The sequence below is a fragment of the Takifugu flavidus genome, chromosome 13 (genome assembly GCF_003711565.1).
Source record: "Takifugu flavidus isolate HTHZ2018 chromosome 13, ASM371156v2, whole genome shotgun sequence".
In the NCBI taxonomy this organism is placed as follows: domain Eukaryota; kingdom Metazoa; phylum Chordata; class Actinopteri; order Tetraodontiformes; family Tetraodontidae; genus Takifugu; species Takifugu flavidus.
This window is the reverse complement of record NC_079532.1, coordinates 4,600,532-4,619,428: the sequence shown is the minus strand read 5'-3', so window position 1 is coordinate 4,619,428 and position 18,897 is coordinate 4,600,532. Positions and strand designations below refer to the sequence as shown.

At 43.2% G+C, this 18,897-nt stretch overlaps 1 protein-coding gene and 1 long non-coding RNA gene across 3 annotated transcripts in view; one reads left to right on the top strand and one right to left on the bottom strand.

Annotated features, from left to right (window-relative positions):
• The window catches only part of LOC130535840 (uncharacterized), a 21,735-nt gene extending 12,199 nt beyond the window's left edge, over nucleotides 1-9,536 (bottom strand). The window contains exons 1-2 of the long non-coding RNA XR_008953209.1: nucleotides 9,151-9,536; nucleotides 1,997-2,220 (exon numbers count right to left, since the gene is read on the bottom strand). This is a non-coding gene — a long non-coding RNA (uncharacterized LOC130535840). The remainder of the gene's footprint in view (nucleotides 1-1,996; nucleotides 2,221-9,150) is intronic.
• Nucleotides 8,691-18,897, top strand: stra6 (signaling receptor and transporter of retinol STRA6). Of its 2 annotated transcripts, none has more exons than XM_057051157.1 (18): nucleotides 8,691-8,965; nucleotides 10,684-11,069; nucleotides 11,834-11,900; nucleotides 12,260-12,342; nucleotides 12,840-12,973; nucleotides 13,315-13,481; nucleotides 13,901-14,026; nucleotides 14,514-14,581; nucleotides 14,811-14,890; nucleotides 14,967-15,028; nucleotides 15,108-15,270; nucleotides 15,382-15,457; nucleotides 15,828-15,961; nucleotides 16,237-16,354; nucleotides 16,492-16,593; nucleotides 16,669-16,832; nucleotides 17,339-17,476; nucleotides 18,095-18,897. In XM_057051157.1, exons 2-18 carry the CDS (start codon nucleotides 10,999-11,001, stop codon nucleotides 18,328-18,330), a joined length of 1,989 nt encoding a protein of 662 aa, XP_056907137.1. In that variant the 5' UTR covers nucleotides 8,691-8,965; nucleotides 10,684-10,998; the 3' UTR covers nucleotides 18,331-18,897. The 2 variants fall into 2 exon arrangements, with proteins under 2 accessions (XP_056907137.1, XP_056907138.1); XM_057051158.1 differs by lacking the exon at nucleotides 8,691-8,965 and adding an exon at nucleotides 9,020-9,301.

Here is an 18,897-nt window from a genome sequence, read left to right as displayed (position 1 = left end):
ATGTGTGTGTGTGTACAAGGATTTGCATGTGGGTCAAAGTAAGCCCATGCAACAACGTTAATACTTGCTTTAACACATATTTATTTTGCACATGTCAACTTCATCACCACCTAAACACTACCTATTCTAGTCATTTTATTCCCCATAATATGGCCATTTTTCACATTAGATTAAGAAACATGACTGAGAATACCCCGTTGATCATATGATCACGTCCACCCAAACCTCTGAACGGGATAATCAAATATGCTCCCTCTCCCTCCTGCATCCTAATCCCTCTTAGCGAGGACGTAAGGAACGTGCCACCTGCTTCCAGTCATACAGCTCTGGGCCCTGACTGCCCTCGTGACACCAGACTTTTAATCTTGTGAGTAAATGCATAGCTTCATCCACATGCCATTGCTGCATCCAGACTCCCCCATTCTATTTAAAAAAAAGATTTTGCTCAATAATCTATGCTTCAGATGAGTGTAAATGCTTTATAGTTTATATTTTATAAGAAAAGCCAGTTGGATTGGAAAAATCATAATTTGCAGGCTTTGTGTAATCAGAAATTTGGAATTTTGTATTGGTTTTGGTGACACTTTGCCCCAAGTCTTGTAAATATTTTATAAAATCACTGCAAATCCATTTCAGGATGTGTTTCTCAGACTTGTCTGCGTCACCACCCCGCACCAAACTCCACGTTGCAAAATACATTTTGCATGAGGCTGAGTGGCGCGCGACATGACGACACAGGAGAACACAGTTTGCGTTGAGCGGATTCAAACGCTGCCATCTTGTCCTCCAAATTAATTCAAACAGCGAGTTAAACATCAGTGAAAAGTAGAGCAGCAGCATTCAGATTGTTCTCTGCAACAAAGTTGCAGCCTTTAATCTTCCTCTCTGTTCGCCGCTCTCAGGATAACTTAGGTTGTTTAAACAAGGATGGAGATGTCAGGTAGCATTAGCATCCAGACAGAGTCTGCACCCAGAGGACTCAGCAGTGCCGGGAAATAAACTCGCTCATTAAAAATGCAGGCTCTTTGCAAGCTTCCGTCTGCTTTTGGGAAGAGGGATGAAATTTTATGGCCAGGATGCATTTACCAAAGCGCCGGTTTAAGTTTGTGTTCGGGGCCAAAAGATAAAAAGACATCAGAGCCACACGACCTGAAGGCCAAGGATGATTCTGGGTGGTTTGATGAAGCTGTAGAGGATCCTTAAGTCTTCCCTTTAAAGCTGCATTTAATATTTACAGAATGCTAATAAGACTGTGCTAAAAATACACACTTCCCTCTGGTTAAAGCTTGTGCGGTTATAAAACGAGGATGTTCGCATCATTCTATTGTTTGCATGCTGCATTTGTTTGCATGCTGGTGCATTTCAAAAACTTAAATACTGAAAATCTATCACCAATTAGCTGAAAGGTATTTGTTAAATACAAAGTACATTTGACATATTTGCAATAAATTGTCCTGTTATAATGCCGGCTTTAAACTGTACGTAACACTGTAATTACAGGTAATGTAATTGTAGTAGAATGTAAAAATAAATGTGGAAAATTTATGGCAGAGCTGAAGTTGATATTGTTTTCATTAATGCAGATTATTTTAGTTCGATTCTAAACTCTAAACAATAAACTGGTAAGCCATGTTTATCAAATGGTGCAAATTGCAATTCATCTACAATTCTAATATGACTCAATGCACCACAAACCGTAGTTTCACAACAAACCAGTTACTTATGATTCTATTGTGTGGCTGCGATGCCTTTTGTGGCTTTGTTTGTGATATCTGCCTCCCTCCACAGCCGCTGAACACTGACTTTGTTGGCACCTCTTTGTTCATATATTGTAAAACAAAGGATTTTTGTTGTTCCTCATTCCAAGAGCTCCCCCACCCCACACACACACCTCTGAAAGCCCCCGAAGTTGGAGCCTGGCTGGCCTGCCCCCCTCTCCTGCCTCAAAGCCGGATGCAGATGAAAAATTTATGACCGTATGCCTTGAAAACCTCACATTCCATTTGAAGTGCTGCTGTTCCTCTGATGATGCCCCCGCTGATGGCGCCTTCAGTGGGACAGATCTTTTCCTCACGGTGGGGGTGTGATTCAGGGAGAAATAGGGGGACGTGTCCACGCTGATATGCTCCTCTACTGGCATTCATGTTTCGGGGGCAGGTTTTTGCTCGCTCCTCCTCTGCAGATGTGTCTACGTTCCAGTCAACAGGAAAGCTGGTAATGCTAGACAAAAAAACCCAAAACAGAATCAATCTAAAATAAACAGGTAATTTTTGTCAAATCATTTTGGAAAAGACAATAAGAAATTGCAAAAATAAAGAGAGAACCTGTACATTGTAAGATTGATTGAGGATTTAATTAGGAAATCTATTTAAAATATACGCTAAATGTACACAGGAGCAGCATGACGAACTGACTGCAGTGATAAATGCAACATTTTAAATGAATGTTATAACATCCTTTCAGAGAAATGACCCTCATTTCAAGGCAAAGCACGAAGCCGTTGTGTCCCGACACCTCCCCATCCATCGGCAACACAAAAGAAGCAGATCGAAGGGAAAATATGTGGAGGAAAAGCAAAGATGCAGGGAGTGATTAAGAACGGCATTGTTTCATGATGGTCTGTTTGAGCAAATGCAGCTTTGAAATCTTTTAAAAGCAAACAAATCCAGAACATTTACAATTCAGGACCTCCTCAGCTGGTACGCCGCTTTTTGGTGACGTGCAAATACTTGATATTAATTGATATTTGACTTGACAGAAAAAGCTCGCTCTTGTGCATCAAATCACATCGGTTCCTAAGCAACAGGTCATTTCACATCGCCGCCGAACGAGCCGCAGCAGCTTTTCATCGTGGGGTTTCAGAAAGTCACAGAGAGTGGCAGCCTTGAGTCAATTATTACTGTTCAAAACCAATGTTGGCTTGTGTGTGTGTGTGTGTGTGTGTGTGTGTGTGTGTGTGTGTGTGGTGTGGTGGGGGAGGCTTTGACACTTGCCACTGGAATAATTGTTTCTACACAATGAAGCAGCATTCATTCTCAGGAGCAAGGTCTTCTCTGGGCCCACCTGAATGAACATTCTGCTGTAAAGTCAGAGATCTCCAGGCTGCAATATTGATATTTGACAAGGTGTCTACTGATAAGAAGTCATTTACAAGAAATGCACAATACGCGTTTCTGAATAACACAAAAAGATGAGCATTTATTTGTTTTTTGCTGAAGTTTTTGTGTAGACTGTCAGATAAATCCATCATAACGTCCCTGATAACCTCTTCATTGTGTCTTCTTTTGTGTACTTGGTTTCAGGCGTTCATTAACGGTGACGTTGGAGAAGTCACTGATAAGAACAAAAACAGTTTCTCGCAGTGGTTTAACCTGATAAAGCTGTTTTGGACACACAAGCGGGCCAATCAATGCACTCCGAGATCAAACTGACCCTGTTTAGACTTCTGGTGGAGTTCAAGGTCCCCATCCACGTATACTTTCAGGGAAAACCTGTATTCAGGTTTGACAGATTCAACAACGCTGTGTGACAATTCCAGGCATGTGTGAGTATAACTCAGAGCTGCAGGATGTGGTGATAATGTCCTTCTCTGGACATTCATAAAAAGGAAATCTATTCAGCAATTCAACATGACAAATTTCATTTTAATGAAGCAAGTTCATATAGTGACTAAAGGTATTAAGTATTTCAAGTATTTCACGCATGTACATGCACAGTACGCATGACAACTGACTTTTACTCTGAAAATTACAAAGAAATCCACAAATAATGAAATCAAATTGCATGAAACCAAGAACAGACATTATTAATTCACCATTTTCAGCACAGGCAGTATTGGATAACATGTGGCAGCTGCTTTATTCTGTTAAGACTAAATGATAAAGTCGGCCATGTTTTCATCTTGGCCAGAGAATTCTGCAATAATAAACAAATATCGCTGCTGCAGCCGATGGACACAAAGACACCGCAGCCGCGGTCTCGGGAGACTCCGCAACGTGGTCAATAATTCAGAGCAGAGTGAGGAATTACATGAGGAGACAGACAGATGGTGCAGAGTCAAGGAAAAGAGGAGGAAGGAAAAGTGGATCTCACTCCTGTTACAGGTCCCTGACCCAGAGCAATAACACACCTGCAGAGGATTTTCAGGGATTCTTGCTGTCAATCAACAATACACTCATAGGGAGTGTGCCGTGTGCACCACAGAAGAAGAATTACCTCAAATTTTCTGTGTAATATCAGATCATCTTAGCTGCAGGCTGAAGTGGATGAGATGATCGACAGTGACGCATCGATCGGCCCCGGCAGATCGCACATGCAAATGGCTGCGGACGCCATTTGCATGCGTCTGTGTTAGCGGCTTAATAACAGCGTGAGTAATGGCGACAGATATTAAACTGGCCGTGTGTACGACTGACAGGGAGCCTGACAAATGAGGAAGGATAATTACGTGCAAAAACTAATCCAATACAGGCCACAGAAAAACGGACAGACGAGGAATCTGAAAATACAGTCACGCACCGCTTATTAAAAAATAGAACACAATTAAAAGATATGTTTAGCTGTAATTATTACAGCCAAAGGCACTTGAGCCAAAAAGAGACCATGCAGTGCATATATACCCACGATGAACTGAAACTGCATTTATCATTTCAAAGATTACATACAGCACTGCTGTTAATGAATTCACAGCTTCTCCCCTCAGTGTGTGTAGCATCAAGGTTAGAGTGAAGCCACAACTTTGAAGAGCACAATCCTTTTCTAGTTGAAGGTAAACAGCAGAAGGAATGTGACGTCTAAATGCTGCTGCCTTTCAGCTAAGAGGGGGGATCTGACAGTGCAGCAGGTGCAAACTGGCTTTTTTTATAAGCATAGATGTTTTTTATCCCTGCACCTGTTAACCTTCTTTTAAAAAATGAAGATAAACGTGTCTGATATCGGCTACAATAACAATCCCTCTCTAAAATGACCACCATTAAGTTAACGGGGGCCTGAAGCACCGCTACCCCTCCCCATTACCTACGCCACCTCTCATCTACTCTCACACATGCAAATGTCTGCTGCTGGAATAATTACAGTCTGGGTCAGGAGAAAAAGAGCTGCTGGAATTCTCGAGCTCAGAGGAACGTTTTTATAATCAGACTGAGCTGTGAGCAACCTGTGCATGCATAAGAAATCACTTTAAGAGAAGGATCATCAAATTACAGCCCAGAACAAGGTCAGATGTGTTTCTTGATTAGTTCATTTTAATTGATCAGGAAAAGGTTTAGGAGATTGGTCTGCGCTGCAGAAATGACCTAAAAGTGCCAAAACAGTGAAGGGAGTCCATGCAAATGTTGCTTTGGTGATCAGTTCCTTCGAGCAAACACAAACTCCGATCCTTTTATTTCTCTACACACCTGTTAAAGCACAACACACGGCCCTAATTTATGAATTGGCCAGACTGGTGTCGGCTCGTGTTTACTGAAGCCTTATTTATGGCTGCCAGCATTCCTCCTTTAATGTTAGCTGAAGACATGCATCTCTGCTCTGGCGCTGGCATGTGGTCAGCAGCCTTTTGCTAATGGAGTTTGGCGTGACTGATCTTCGCGGGCTGTGACGGCACGACTGCGGGATTTTTCCATCAGCTTCAGAGAAAGGCGGGACTCTTCAGCCATCTGGCCATTTAGGCTGGGCAGACATTTAAAAAATGACGGCTTCCGACACTTCTCATTTCTTCAAAGCAAATGCTGCCATCCATTAAGAGAGACAGGAGGGATTGGAGACGTGTGCAACAGTAACCTGACTCTTCTTCATGCTGAGCAGGTTGGCAGGAATGCCTGTCTTACTCTGGTTATCATAAAGGGAAACAGATCTGATGGAAAAGGACATCAATTCCACCTGTGTGGCCAGGAAGTAGGTATTCAGACTCTCATTTAGGAATTTCCCCAACATCAAAGAATCTTTCCCTGCTTAACAGGCCCTTCCTCGCGGCTGTCGATAACCGAGACAAGCTCTCGATTCAGACTCATTTCAGCAGAGACGTGCGAAAGTCAAGCACCTCTGAACACACACGTCTGCGGTCTCAGACGGTGGATACATTATTCATCAGAATCCAATCTAATGTGTGCAGACCAGGAGGGATCTTCCACAGCGAAAGCTCTGGCTGACATTCTGCTCAGCTCACAGGTGCGCAAGACAAACCACGTGTTGGATTTAAAATAGAGCAGCGAGCAAAGGAAATCTAAGGCAGATACAGGTCCGATCCAGGGTTATTCTGCAGACGGCGTGATGTGCCGGACCACTCCTTCAGTACATCACACGCTATATTAACATTTATTAAAATCAACAACAACCCACCCTGAGCCTCCGCAGACATCATGCACATGAAAAATGAGAGAGTTAAATCTAATCTGTGTTTTTCAGCCCCCTCCGGAACGTCTTTTGGGACAATTTGGCAAATCGCCTATTGATAGCAATTATGTCGGGCACGCTGGAGTGAAACTGCATTTCATTAAAATCTGTGAGATTTGAGAAATGCAAATCCCTCATCAAGAGGAAGCTTGTTGGACAGAGAAATCCATATTCATAGCACGCTCGAACAGTGTTTGTCTGGATTTAGCGTACAATGGTGCCATTTCTCATTTTGGTGGTAGGAAACGTGCAGCCAGTGCTTCATTTTCCCCTCTATTGTTCTCCTCATTATGGGATGGAAAAAATCTATATTCCCATCATTCCTTGGTCAATATTTGGGCACTGCTGAGTTGCAGTTTTAGATTTTGCCACAGGCGTGATTAAACCAAAATGGCGATAATCGTGCCATGTGCTGTATACCCCCCATGCAGAAGCACGTGCATGTTCAGGTGGACCAGAGAGAGAAAGAAAAAAGAAAAAACGTCATAAAATTAGCTCGAACCACTCTGCCGACAGGCCGACATGTGTTCTGCATAAAACCACTTCATCATTCGCGGCGGAGCACTTTTAATCAGCAGTTGTTTTTGTAATTTAAAATCTGAGAGTGGTTGAACAACAACTACGTGTGACAGACCAATCAATTACAGCACAAAGTACAAAATTTCAGAACAAAAGAAATGGGCCAAGGGAGAAAAAATTGAAAAATATAATGGAAACAGATCAATATGTTAAACTTTTAACCTCCTGATTTGGATTTGAAACTGCAATATCAACAACAAACACATGAACATGACCAAAGCCAGGAATGCTTTGATATTTACAACAATCCGGACCATCCAGGTCCTCTCTACAAGATCTTTATATGAAGAAGCAGCATTCAGAGCTGGCGGTTTCCCTTTGTGGGGCTCAAACTGTACACCCTAAATCATTCTACATGTGCTTATTGAATAATGTATTCACATGGTAAAAGGGGATCGCCAAGAGGTATTTTCTGGATTTTACCTCAGGTTTAATGGGAGGAGTTCATGAAAATCAAATCACCTTCTCCAGCGTGATCCGCCAGCGTATGCTGGTGTGCTCTAAAGGGTCTGAAAAGAAGATTGCTATACAGCAGTTCGGACATAACCGTGCCTGCCCGCCATAAATTCAGGGTCCTTGTCAGGCAATCGCAGCAGGATCGTGACAACCTGGCGTGGCACGCCGGCGTGTCCGCAGCAGGGCAATCATTACTGCTTTAATATCATCAGGGAGATTTGTACTTGTCACAAGAACCTTAGATGTAACAACTCCTTCTCACCTTTCATAAGCTGGGGAAATAAATCTTTGGCGCTGCAATAACAGTGATATATCAGAACATAAATGAGCCCTGGGACTGAAATTGATTTTTGTTCTTTTTCTTTCTGGCTGCTCAACCTCAGATGTCAAAGTGCTGTCTGGAGTCTTCACAAGCAGAAACATTTCATTATAAAAGCTATTCATAGCTATTCAGATTTATGGGACACATTTCTCCCAGCCCTTTTCAATTCACTCGGTTCCTTCTTTGTGATCGAAAAGGAACTCAGCTTATGTTATCAACTGGGATCACTAGGGTCAGACTAGAGGTGAAAATACATGTTTGGTTTTTTAACTGCCTCGGTTGCCTTATTGTGGAGCAGTAGCATCATGGCTAACCTGTACCTTTCCATATTTTTATAGCAGCAACTATAGGATAAAGATCTGCTAGCCCAGCCTGATTTTATTGTGAAATCTACAATTGGCTGACTCCTCCATTGCCGCTGTCAGCAGAGATAAGCAGTTCCCTCTTGTCCACTCTAATGTACATGTTTTTTCCACCTGGAGCGCACGCAAATCCAATTATGTTCTAATTGAGTGTTACAAGGCTCATTGATTATGACAGAGGCAGTGCAGCAATCCAAGATGGAAAAATAGTCTCACTGATTACCCCGACACCCAGGAGTCTTCCGGGAAGGGTTGTTTAATCTCCTGGCATTAATTTTCAGTATTTTGAAATTTTGATTTTGCAAGCAAAGAAACACACGGACACTTCAAACATGGCCACAAATCCCCCCAATCACAGCAACTTAAAGTTGCATGAAAACCCTCCAAAAAGTAGAGGGAAAGTGGTAAACAATCTAAGCAGTGTTCCAAAAATATATACAAATATAAATATTAAGAACTCTGCATGTTGCAACACCTTGATTTACAGCCTCCAGTGGTCGACAGCCTTGCATCTGATTGACTTGTGAACTGCCGCCTTGCTCAGTCTTGACATGAACCTGACTTGAAATGTCTCTGTGTTTCACAGCAGTTTATGATAGTCTCACAACAAGGAGATAGAGAGGGGTCAAAGTCCCAGAAGATCCATGTGAGGAGTTGGGAAAGTTCCTCTTGAATTGGTGTCCTGTTTATGGAATTATCCACCCCCCTCGTGTGCAGCAGAAAATAAATCTAAACTCAGCTTATTGGAATCTCATCTACCAAACAGTTTAAAGCCTGGTTCCAGTCGCAGCCTGCTTGCACCCATGTTGAAACCCTGCACGCCTTCCTGGCGCAAGTGCACACCTGCAGGTGTTTGGTAAGTAGCCTCACACGCTTATAAAGCCGGCCGCTTGTTGCTGATATCGAGGCGTATGGATGAATTGCTGCCCTATAATGAGGCCGGCGTGCGTCGCATTCATGCGCGTAAACGCCTGATTTCTAGCGTAAAGTGGCAGATAGTCGCGCAGGTGTGGAGCAGAAAGAACAGGTAACGGAAGTTACCTGCTGCAGTGGCCCCGAGTCTCTTTGGTGTCCAGCTTCAAAAGCCCGAGATGTGCGTGCGTGAAACTGAATCCTCCGCTGTGCCAAGCGCAAAGACACAGGGCCGCTCTGTGGGGAAGAGGACAGCAGAAAGTGTTCTCATCGGCACATGGTGTGTTTCATCTGCTTTTGTTGCCCGTGTTTCCGGTTCAATTTTTAAATAAACGATTAGTACGACTCCAGATTCGTAACTCGACCACGTTTGTTTTTACTTGACTCCTGCTTAATATTTCCCTGGCAAAAAGGCTTTTTTCCTGACTTCCTAAACCTGAATCTGTCTGGCCCAATCAAACCAGCCCTCGGTCGCGTAATTGTGAGTGTTCAAAGCATTCTTTGTTCAGTGACCCCTTCATTTGCTGGGCATTTTGATTTGGTAGCTTAAGCAACTATGCTTGAGAAACTTTCTCAGGAGTGTTTGGGGGGGGGGGGGGGGGGGTCATGACAAACTGCCTTCAACCTGCAGCCCCTGAATGCATCAATGCAAATATTAAATACACACATCATAGGTTATGTGTAATTTTACATGTGTTTCCCTGCACTAATTGTGTTTTGGCTCTTTTCTAAAGGTTATTTTTTCTCTCTCTTCCCTCCTGACTTAATTAGAACATAAAGAAGAAAGGGAAGGCAGTCTAAATGTAGGAATAAAATTAGTTTGGCTAAAAATGTCAGAAGTCTTTAGCAGAAAGCTGATCTGACTATGATTCCAGTCTGGGATTTAATATGTAACAGAGATTTTGCCATGACAATGGAGCAAAGACTCGGCTCAGTGTACTGAAACATGTACAGTAATAAGAGCAGCATAACCCGAAGCAAATGATTTGGTTCTTGCCACCACCTTATGCTCATTTTTCCCATACATTTCTTTTACTTAAGGTCTGTAATTCAGTTCTAAGTCAAAAAAGCTTTTTTTTTCTTTTACAGAAGTCCTGTTGGTGCAGAAATTGATTTTCAGAGGTTTTGTATATTACATTTTTGTCAAGTTACTGTGTTAAATTCCGTCACACTGGATAATTCTCTCCCCTTAAAGTGTTACTCAGCATGTTTGAGGTCATTCTGACAATCCTGTAGCAAACGGACTGTTGGCCTGCACCATGCATGAGTTTACCTTTAACATGTTTATATCATCGGACCATATCTGGTGGAGATAAAGAACTCCACTGACTGAAACCTTCCTTGATCCTTATCAAGACAGTTCAATCTGCATGTTTGTCCAGGAATGGATTCATTTCCCTTTTGGGGGGGGGGGATATTGTATTAAACAAAACTGAGATTTCCCCTTTTTAACCTATGATCACCAGTCTGATAAGAGGCTTCTTTGCTTTGTTTCACCCACAGTCTGAAGTTGTATAACTCCACACCCTGACAGGTCTAATAACACAGCCCCAAAAGTGGGTTTAATCCCAGTGAGCAGCGGGCGGCCTTTCAGATTGGCTGCCCACGTCTCTACGTCTCCCTCTTTGTTCCCTCACTGCCCCCTTCTCGCTCTCTTTCCAGGGTGGTGGTAGCTCTCAGCTGAAATAGGGCCTTCGTTGGGCGGAGGCAGCAGGCTGCAGCCAGGACCTGTCACATTGATCTCAGCTCCACCGTGGGACGAGGTCAGGGCACCTGAACGCAGGCAGTTGGGGAGACTAGGAGTGTGTGACTGAGACGGGGAAACCAAACGCTGAGAGAGGACGCCGCTGCTGCAGCAACCCGGGACCGTGAAAAACTTTTTTTCCTCTTGAGTCAAGTGGATCACAGCAGAAACTGTGGTTATAAGTATCCCAGTTTATTTCACAGACTGGACCTGTTTCAAAAAGAGAAAGCACAATGGATAAATATGATCCTCTGGACTACGAGTACCCAGACTTAGATCCTCTGCCTTCAAAAATTGAGGATGAGTAAGAATATCAACATGTTTGTTTGTCTCTGTTCAGTTAGACTGTCTCATGTTTATGCCTTAATATGGAGATTACCTATAAAACCTGTTGATTTTATATAGACTTTATCAGGTAAAAACCATGACAGCATCAGTGAAGCAAAGGTTTGGTGTAGATCCAATGCATACGCGCAGCCTTGTAACATAAAACCTTTGACTCAGCTCATCCCACAATGCAACAGGGCTCTCACAGTACCAGTCATGTCTTCTCAGGGGGTTTATTTGCTGGTTAGTGTTGCAGTGAATTCATCTAATGGCTTTTGTGTAAATTTATAGTCTGCGTTGTGCTAAGCGCTACTTTCTCCTCAGGACTCTTGGAAAATGTGACATCATCTTAAAAGTATAAATTGATTGCACCAAACGTGACACAGTGTTTAGACAGACTTGAGGCTATTGTGAAAAACATCAACCCATCGGCCATTTCTGCATCCCCAGACTGGGAAGAATAGCATAGGATCTTCCTAAATAAGCTCAAATGGGTGATATTTATAGGTTGTTCTGCTTGTTACGGTAGTAATGCCACCTCATGACCAGGCATTCCTGTTCTGGTGTAAGCTGGCATTTGTTGTTGTTCCTGTGTTGCGCTGATACCAATCCGTTTAAACGCAAATCTCCGCAGGGTTTTAGCCGCAAACTTTCCAGCCATGGGTGTTTCTCGTGATGACGTGTAACTCTGGCTCAGATTGCCGTTTGCCGCACTCTTGTAACGTTTTCCCTATTTTTCAGGATAATCTCTCCATGTGACCCCACGGCTGATGACAAGCTCTACCACATAATCATCACAGCCATATCTGTAAGTGGCCACAAGACAAATTAAACGGTCCAAAACACCCTTTATCTGCTGTTGATGACCTGTTTATCACAACTATATTCTATTTGTACCTCGCTTTGAAAGATGAATCGCATTGTTCGGCGAATTTCTCACGCCTATGCTCCTCAAATGTGTCCCAGGTCGTGACAGGTCACTGGAGTTTCACCGGTTCAGTGATCCTGACTGATGACAGTTCACTCAGGCCACATCCTCGGGGAGCACAAATGAGTTACCGGGTTGTGGCCTGATGTGGCATCAAATCATTTTATTTTCAAATCTGAAACCAAGCGAGGCCTCAACACCAGGGATGAAGGATGCTAACATGTATCTTCTCCTTCCAGTGTGTTGTAATGCTGATCCTGGTTATCTTATCCCGGCGAATGAAGGCGGGAGACAGACAGAGGGGCCTCCTGGGTTTACTCAGGTGAAGCTGGATTTTATCTCATTTATTTATTGTAGACTCTTACAGGATCATAGTAGGGGTTTTACATGTTCTTGTGTGTAGTTCAAATGGGAAAAAAAGCTTCAAGTCCAACCGATTCTATTGTCTGCCCTTGGGCAATGACTGCCCCAGGGTTGCTCCATCCGTGGTGCTCAGTGGGCCACCGACAGAGATGAGCCAGTGGGTGAGTGAGTGTTCCGAAGGCTAGAAGCTTTCACGCCCACTGAATCGGCTCTGGATTTACTCGCTTTGGCCACTGATGGATTTTCTTGTTTCAGGCTTATTTTACACAAAAGGTAGAAATCCCCCCCCAAAAAAAGCACTTTTTATTTGGCGTTTTTAGAGTCAGTTCTGATTATCGTTAGTGGGCTGATGCGGCTGCTGTGGTCTTTTGTGTCATTTGCTGCTCAATGAGAGTTTCAGTCAAGTGTGAGTCTGGTAACATGTGGGCTCCAAATACCTGCTGTTTGATTTCACAGTCCAGTCAACTTCCTGGATCACACGCAGCACAAGGGCCTCGCAGTGGCCGTGTTTGGAGTCCTCCTGTGCAAACTGTGGGGGCTCATCGTGTCACCCAACCCCCTCCCCTTCACCACCGACACACACAACAAACGTGAGGATGACAACCAATTATTTATAACGTTTCAATGTTGTTTCAGTTGTACCAGTCGGCTGGTTCCCCGGAAGCCTCAAAGGTTCATCTGTGTAAACATTGTTGGGTTGTTTTAATTACATTTGCAACAGCAGTTGCTTCTGACTAATTGATAAGCATCGTGAGCTTTAAAATCACTGTAGGGAGTCAACGCACGGTTACTTTAGCTGAACAAAAGAGGCAAAGTTCAGCATAGCAGCAAATAGAGTCACATTTGTTCTTTTTTTCCCCAGAATCCCTGCATTAAGTAGTATTTCCCTTTAGTAGATCTTGGTTTCCATTAAGGTTTGTTGCACTTGCAGAGAACTGGGTGATTCTGGGAGTCTTCTTCTACCCTGCACTGTACTACCCTCTCCTGGCATGTGGCACTTTACATAATAAAGTTGGCTACGTTCTGGGAAGCCTCCTGTCGTGGACGCACTTTACTGTCCTGGTCTGGCAGAAAATTGACTGTCCCAGAACGACACTGGTGAGTAAAGAGAGCTTTTACTCCACCTGGGTTTTCAGGATTAAGACACACAAACTGGTTTGATCTGGACCGATTGGGCACCAGTCAAAGCAGGGCCGTGTAGAACTACACATGGTTGGAACTTTCAAGATGGACTCTTTCCTCCAGTATCCACATTGTCTAGTGTGCTGAATGGCTCAGAGTCCAAACAATTTGTTCCACTCTCTGTTGGTGTTAATCGGGTGGCTTTGTCACAGTTAATCTGTTTAGTGTGAGTGAGCTTGTCATTCGGGATTTGGATACTTTCTTAATAGTGCCAGTGTCTTCTTTGGTATGCAGCAGATTCTGTTGGCAACAAAAAGTGCCCAATAAATGAATGAATTATTTAAAGAGAAATTACATTTGAAGTTTCTGGATTTATCTGTCTTATTCTTTTGCAGATCCACAAACACTTCTCCCTTTTCTCCAGCCTGCCCCAGATAGTTTGCCTGGCCTTCCTTAGTTTCCAGTACCCCCTTCTTCTTTTTAAGGGTTTCAAGGACACCGAACAGAACAAAGGTTCAGAGGTACGTTTCCATCACCATGGCGCCACATAACACTTCAAATCTGCACGTCGATTAAGCTGGAATTATGAAAACCAAACTTTTAAAGAAGCCATTTCTTCAGGGATCTATGCATTCGTAAGCCATGCCTGCTGTTCTGGGTGCTTATGGTGCTCATACAGTCGGGGTCGAGTGAAAACATGGAGTACAGCCCAGAATGCCACTTGCTTCATAATTTTAAGCAGATTTGACGTAATTGGTTTACTTATGTTCCTGATCAGATTATGAAAAGGTTACCTTGTTTTTTCACCGAGGAGACACAATACGGCTGTTTATTTGATACTAATCTCAGCGTGGGTGTGACAGAGCTGAGGCGACACCTCACAGGAATGTACAACACTGAATCTAAAGAGGTTTAATCACATTGCTCTTTGGGTTAGGCCACGCTGTCTAATTTGGGGTGTTTTACACACAAATCTCTACTTTTTTTTTTTTTTTACCCTTCTCCTAGGATCTCAATAGCAGCTACTATAAAGACTATGTGAAGAAAATTCTCAAGAAGAAGCCCAGCAAAATGAGGTACCAGGATCCAGTGTCGGTGTTTTCAAAATAAGAGCATAGAGGGTTCGCTTTTTCCCTTTTAGTGAGCTGGTGTCTCTGGTTGGCAGCTGATGTTGCTCATCACTGATGTCCATCACATCACAGGATGTAGGATTGTGTCATTTCCTGGGGAATAAAAAAACAACCTAATCATTAAAGTCTGATGTTAAATGCATAATTTTAAGAACAAACTTTTGGGAATTTTCAGCACATCGAGTGCAGAGTTGCCAAAGCTCCCTCAGAGGATAGTCAATGCCGTGAAGTCGTACATTTACATGCCAGAAGAAGGTAAAGGCATCTTTCATTCAGTTATTTGTAATTTCACATCAACATTGTTTAACGAGGTTCTTTTTTTGTCCAACAGCTTTCTGTTTTCCACTGAAGCTGGCGATTTCTGCTGTGGTGTCCTTTATCGCACTGTATCAGGTAACTGCACAACGACTCGGCAACAATCACGAGCGACCCCTGTTACCAGCAGAACGCTTTAATCATTTTCTATTTTCAGGTGGGCCTTTTGCTGATTTCCGCAGTGGTGCCACATCTGCAGAAAGCCCGTCTGGGAGTGGATGAAAACATCGCCAGTGTTTTAGCTGGGTTCAAGATTACGCTGTCTCCAGACAGACACGAAGTGGTTAAAATAGTCGTTTACTACATATGGTGTGTTGAAGGTGAGCACGAGCAGAAGTAAGGGTACTCATTTTCAGCCAGGTGTTTTCTGCTTTGCGAACATTGTTCCAGAAACAACATGAATTCACACTAAACGGAACGTTGTCCTGCAGTGTGTTACATATCTGCCATGGTCCTATCCTGTTTGGTCAACCTGCTGATGCTCATGAGGTCCATGGTCCTCCATCGGTGAGAAAAGAATTCTTTGCTTTCTCTGCCTTTTTTTCCAATGATGTCTATTTAAATGCCAATTTGTCTGAGAATCCTGAGGTTTGCTTTTACTTAGTGTCATGATTTATTAATAACACAAAGAGCAGTAAACCTCGAGACCGAGAGAAAAGCCTTTATTCTTGTGTGATCGCTCCAAGAATTTCAGCTGATTAGATAAGGAATTAAATTACGTGCCAGTACATCTCAATTAACATTTTTCTGTGTTGTGTATTCTGGTGGTGTTCCCACATTTTACACTGAATTATCTCCCACTGTTGCAACAATTTGAGTCCATTCCCCCTGTGCATTGTGCTGAATTATCTTGAGCACATTTCTGTTTCTGGTGCAGAGATAATCTCAAGGGACTGTACAGAGGGGATATCTATAATGTTTACAACTGCCAGAGAAATATGAGGGCTTCTCGGCCAGCACTGGTCTGCTGGATGGGATACACAGGCTTCACAGCTGCTCACATCTGCATCGGTACGTATTGACCTCACAGAAACAACTGTAGATTATCTAGATTCATTTTAATGAGATTGAATTGTGCTGTTCAGGTATTCTGTCACTTCCTGTCTGTCTGTATGTTCTAAATGGACTTTTTAGCAACTTATTTACTTCGGGTCAGCTTCATAATATGCTCTTGATGTTTCCAGGAGAGGATTAGATGCTCATCTTCCCCATCATTGTGATGTGGGAGGGAGGAATGGTGTGATTTTTTTGGGAATGTTGGTCATAGTCTGATCTTTTTTCTACAGGCATGCTAGTCCAGACCATGGTGTTCTTCCTCTGCCTTCTGGTGGGGGTCTTCCTCATCATCATCCCAATTCTGTACAGGCAACATCTGATCCTCTTTCAGATGCTGTGGAGCATGTGGTGAGCGTCGCTGCGGAACATGTTCATGCAATACCTGTGGTGTCGTTTACATCATCTTCTACTGAAAAAGAATCCTTATATTCTGTGTTCTGTCAGCTTTGACGACATAATTTGTAACTTTCTTTTTGTGCTTTTAGGCCCTTCTGGCTGATGATTCTCCTGTCCGTGTTGCTTCAACACATTGTCGGCAGATTTTGTTTCGTTAAAAAAATAGCAGGCACAAGAGACCTGGACAACAGGTGACCCGCCATACATGTTATCGTTAACCGCTTTTACATTAAATCATTCTGCATACTAATGCTTCCTATCTGCAGGGCGAATTTGTTCCTGCTGACATACTTGATGTTTCCAGTCAATGTTTTGATTGGAGTGTTACTGGGGGTGTGGCGCATGATCATCACAGCAATGTTCAACATTGTCCACATGGGGCGCATGGATATCAGTCTTCTCAACCGTAATGTGGAACCGCTTGACCCAGGTTAAAGATTATTTGTTATTTTGTCTCTGTCATTCTTAGATGAATCACCACTATTGCTCTATTCATGTCATCATCGGATGTCTGTGGACACACTGCACCATTTAAAAGGTTCCACCACCGCGTTCTCACCTATGCGGATCTTTAGTTTAAAGAGAAGCAGGTTTTTTTATGTGCAAATTTACCGTCAGCCCTCCCACTTAGGGGCTACAAACACGTCACCTTTTTACTTCACATACCAGCCACCAGCTGCAGCTCACATATCTGTATTCTATGCAGGGTGGTGGGAGCTGTAATTGCACACGATCCCTAAAACGGCTGCAGATTTAATACATCTGTCACCACGAATAAGCAGGTGGCTCGAAAAGAAAAGAGAAAGTGTGATTATGTGACCATTATGTGTGATTGCCTCAAAGCCAGTGTGAGGGTGGTTTGGGGGGGGGACTCTCCTACATGTTTATTGCTTTCACCCTGTCAGACTGACGCCCCCTCCCTGTGTCTGTCTGCAGCCTACCGCTGCTATGCTCATTATCTGAAGATTGAGGTGAGCCAGTCTCATCCTGTGATGAAAGCCTTCTGTGGGATGCTGCTGCAGTCCGTGGGCCAGGAGAGCGGAGCGGTGCAGAGGTCACGGGATGCAGAAGAGGGTCTGTAAACACTAAACAGGCGCTCGTGGGGGCTTAATATATTTATGTATTGTTTGTTGGTAAAAACTCCAGAACCCAGTCTGGCATTGGATCATAAGCAATGTAAATCTTGCTTAAGGAACTTACATAAAATGATCTGTGTAGTTTCAGGATTATTTACTTTGCTGACAGACTATGCCCCCTCTGTTGGTGCCGCAGAGAAACACGTTTGCTGCAAGACAATGTAAATTCTATAAGGAATTAACAGTTTTCCAATTGTGATTTGGAGTGTTTACATCTACGGAGCAACAAATTACGAAGAATAACATATTATATTGCAAAGATTAGTTCCTGACTAGTTTATTATGTCGATGAGCTGCACTAATTGCCTGTTTCATATTCATGTAGCCCAAGGGGCTTAAGTGTTCATTGTGATAATGGCAAGCCTAATACGCTCCCATCATGTTTAGAGGATTACAATATGATTGCTTTCTATTATTGCTCTTTCTATAGAGGCTGGTCCTGGGTGGCCAAAAAGAGCGCCTTTCGATCCATCTTAGATTAAAAGTGTTGTCTATTCTTGTGACTGAAGGATTTGTACCTACTGCTGATGCTATCATGATGTCTGAATGTCCTCAGGGATCCAGCTCGTCCAGCAGGAGAAGAAACACAAAGTTTCCAGTGCCAAGAGGGCCCGCAGGCACTGGCAGCTCCTCTACACCCTGGTCAACAACCCCTCCCTAGTGGGCACCAGGAAGCACTTCCAGCGTCCGACAAGAGAGGGCTTTCTGAACGGAAGCCTCCACCAGAGGAACCAGGAGGCGAGCAAAAAAGCAGCCGCAGCCAAGGAGGCGGAGGTAGCTGCCAGCAAATAAACATGAATGTGACCCTGATGGAGGAAGTCTGTTTTGGCTTTGGGAAAATTTTACAGGATTATTTGTCTGAACCCATTAGAGAAGTCCGCATTCTGTCCAATAAGTGCACTTACAGTTCCGTGCGACATGAAGATTTGTGTCCACACCTCCAATGTCTCGGGTGTGCGTGTGCAGAGTTGCACAATCGCTTGAAATCTCAGTCTCATTTTTCTGAAACGTCATTGTATAAATCAATTTTTTTTTAAAAATTCAGTTACCCAGCATGTGCAATCCACAGAGGCAAACTTTTAAGGGGTACAGGTGACCTAATTGAGGTATTTATTAATGAATGAGTTTGTAGCTTGTTTGTTTTTTTGCCCAAGTCTTTTATGTAATGAACAACCTGTGGAATAGGTTTTACCTTATGGAACTGTTTACATCTTCTGATTTATTTGTAGACACCACTTGCTTCTTTAAGCGTTTTATTGTTTGCGTCCAAACTCTTTTCTGATATCTAACTTTTAAGTGGGGAAAAAATGAGTGAGCAAATCCTTCTGATTTATGTGATAATAAAACTCAAAGAAAAGA

Coding starts and splice junctions, on each gene's coding strand:
- stra6 (XM_057051157.1), top strand. CDS start 10,999: ATGGATAAATATGATCCTCTGGACTACGAGTACCCAGACTTAGATCCT. Junction 15,271..15,381: donor CTACATATGGTGTGTTGAAG/GTGAGCACGAGC, acceptor GTTGTCCTGCAG/TGTGTTACATATCTGCCATG. Junction 15,458..15,827: donor AGGTCCATGGTCCTCCATCG/GTGAGAAAAGAA, acceptor TTTCTGGTGCAG/AGATAATCTCAAGGGACTGT.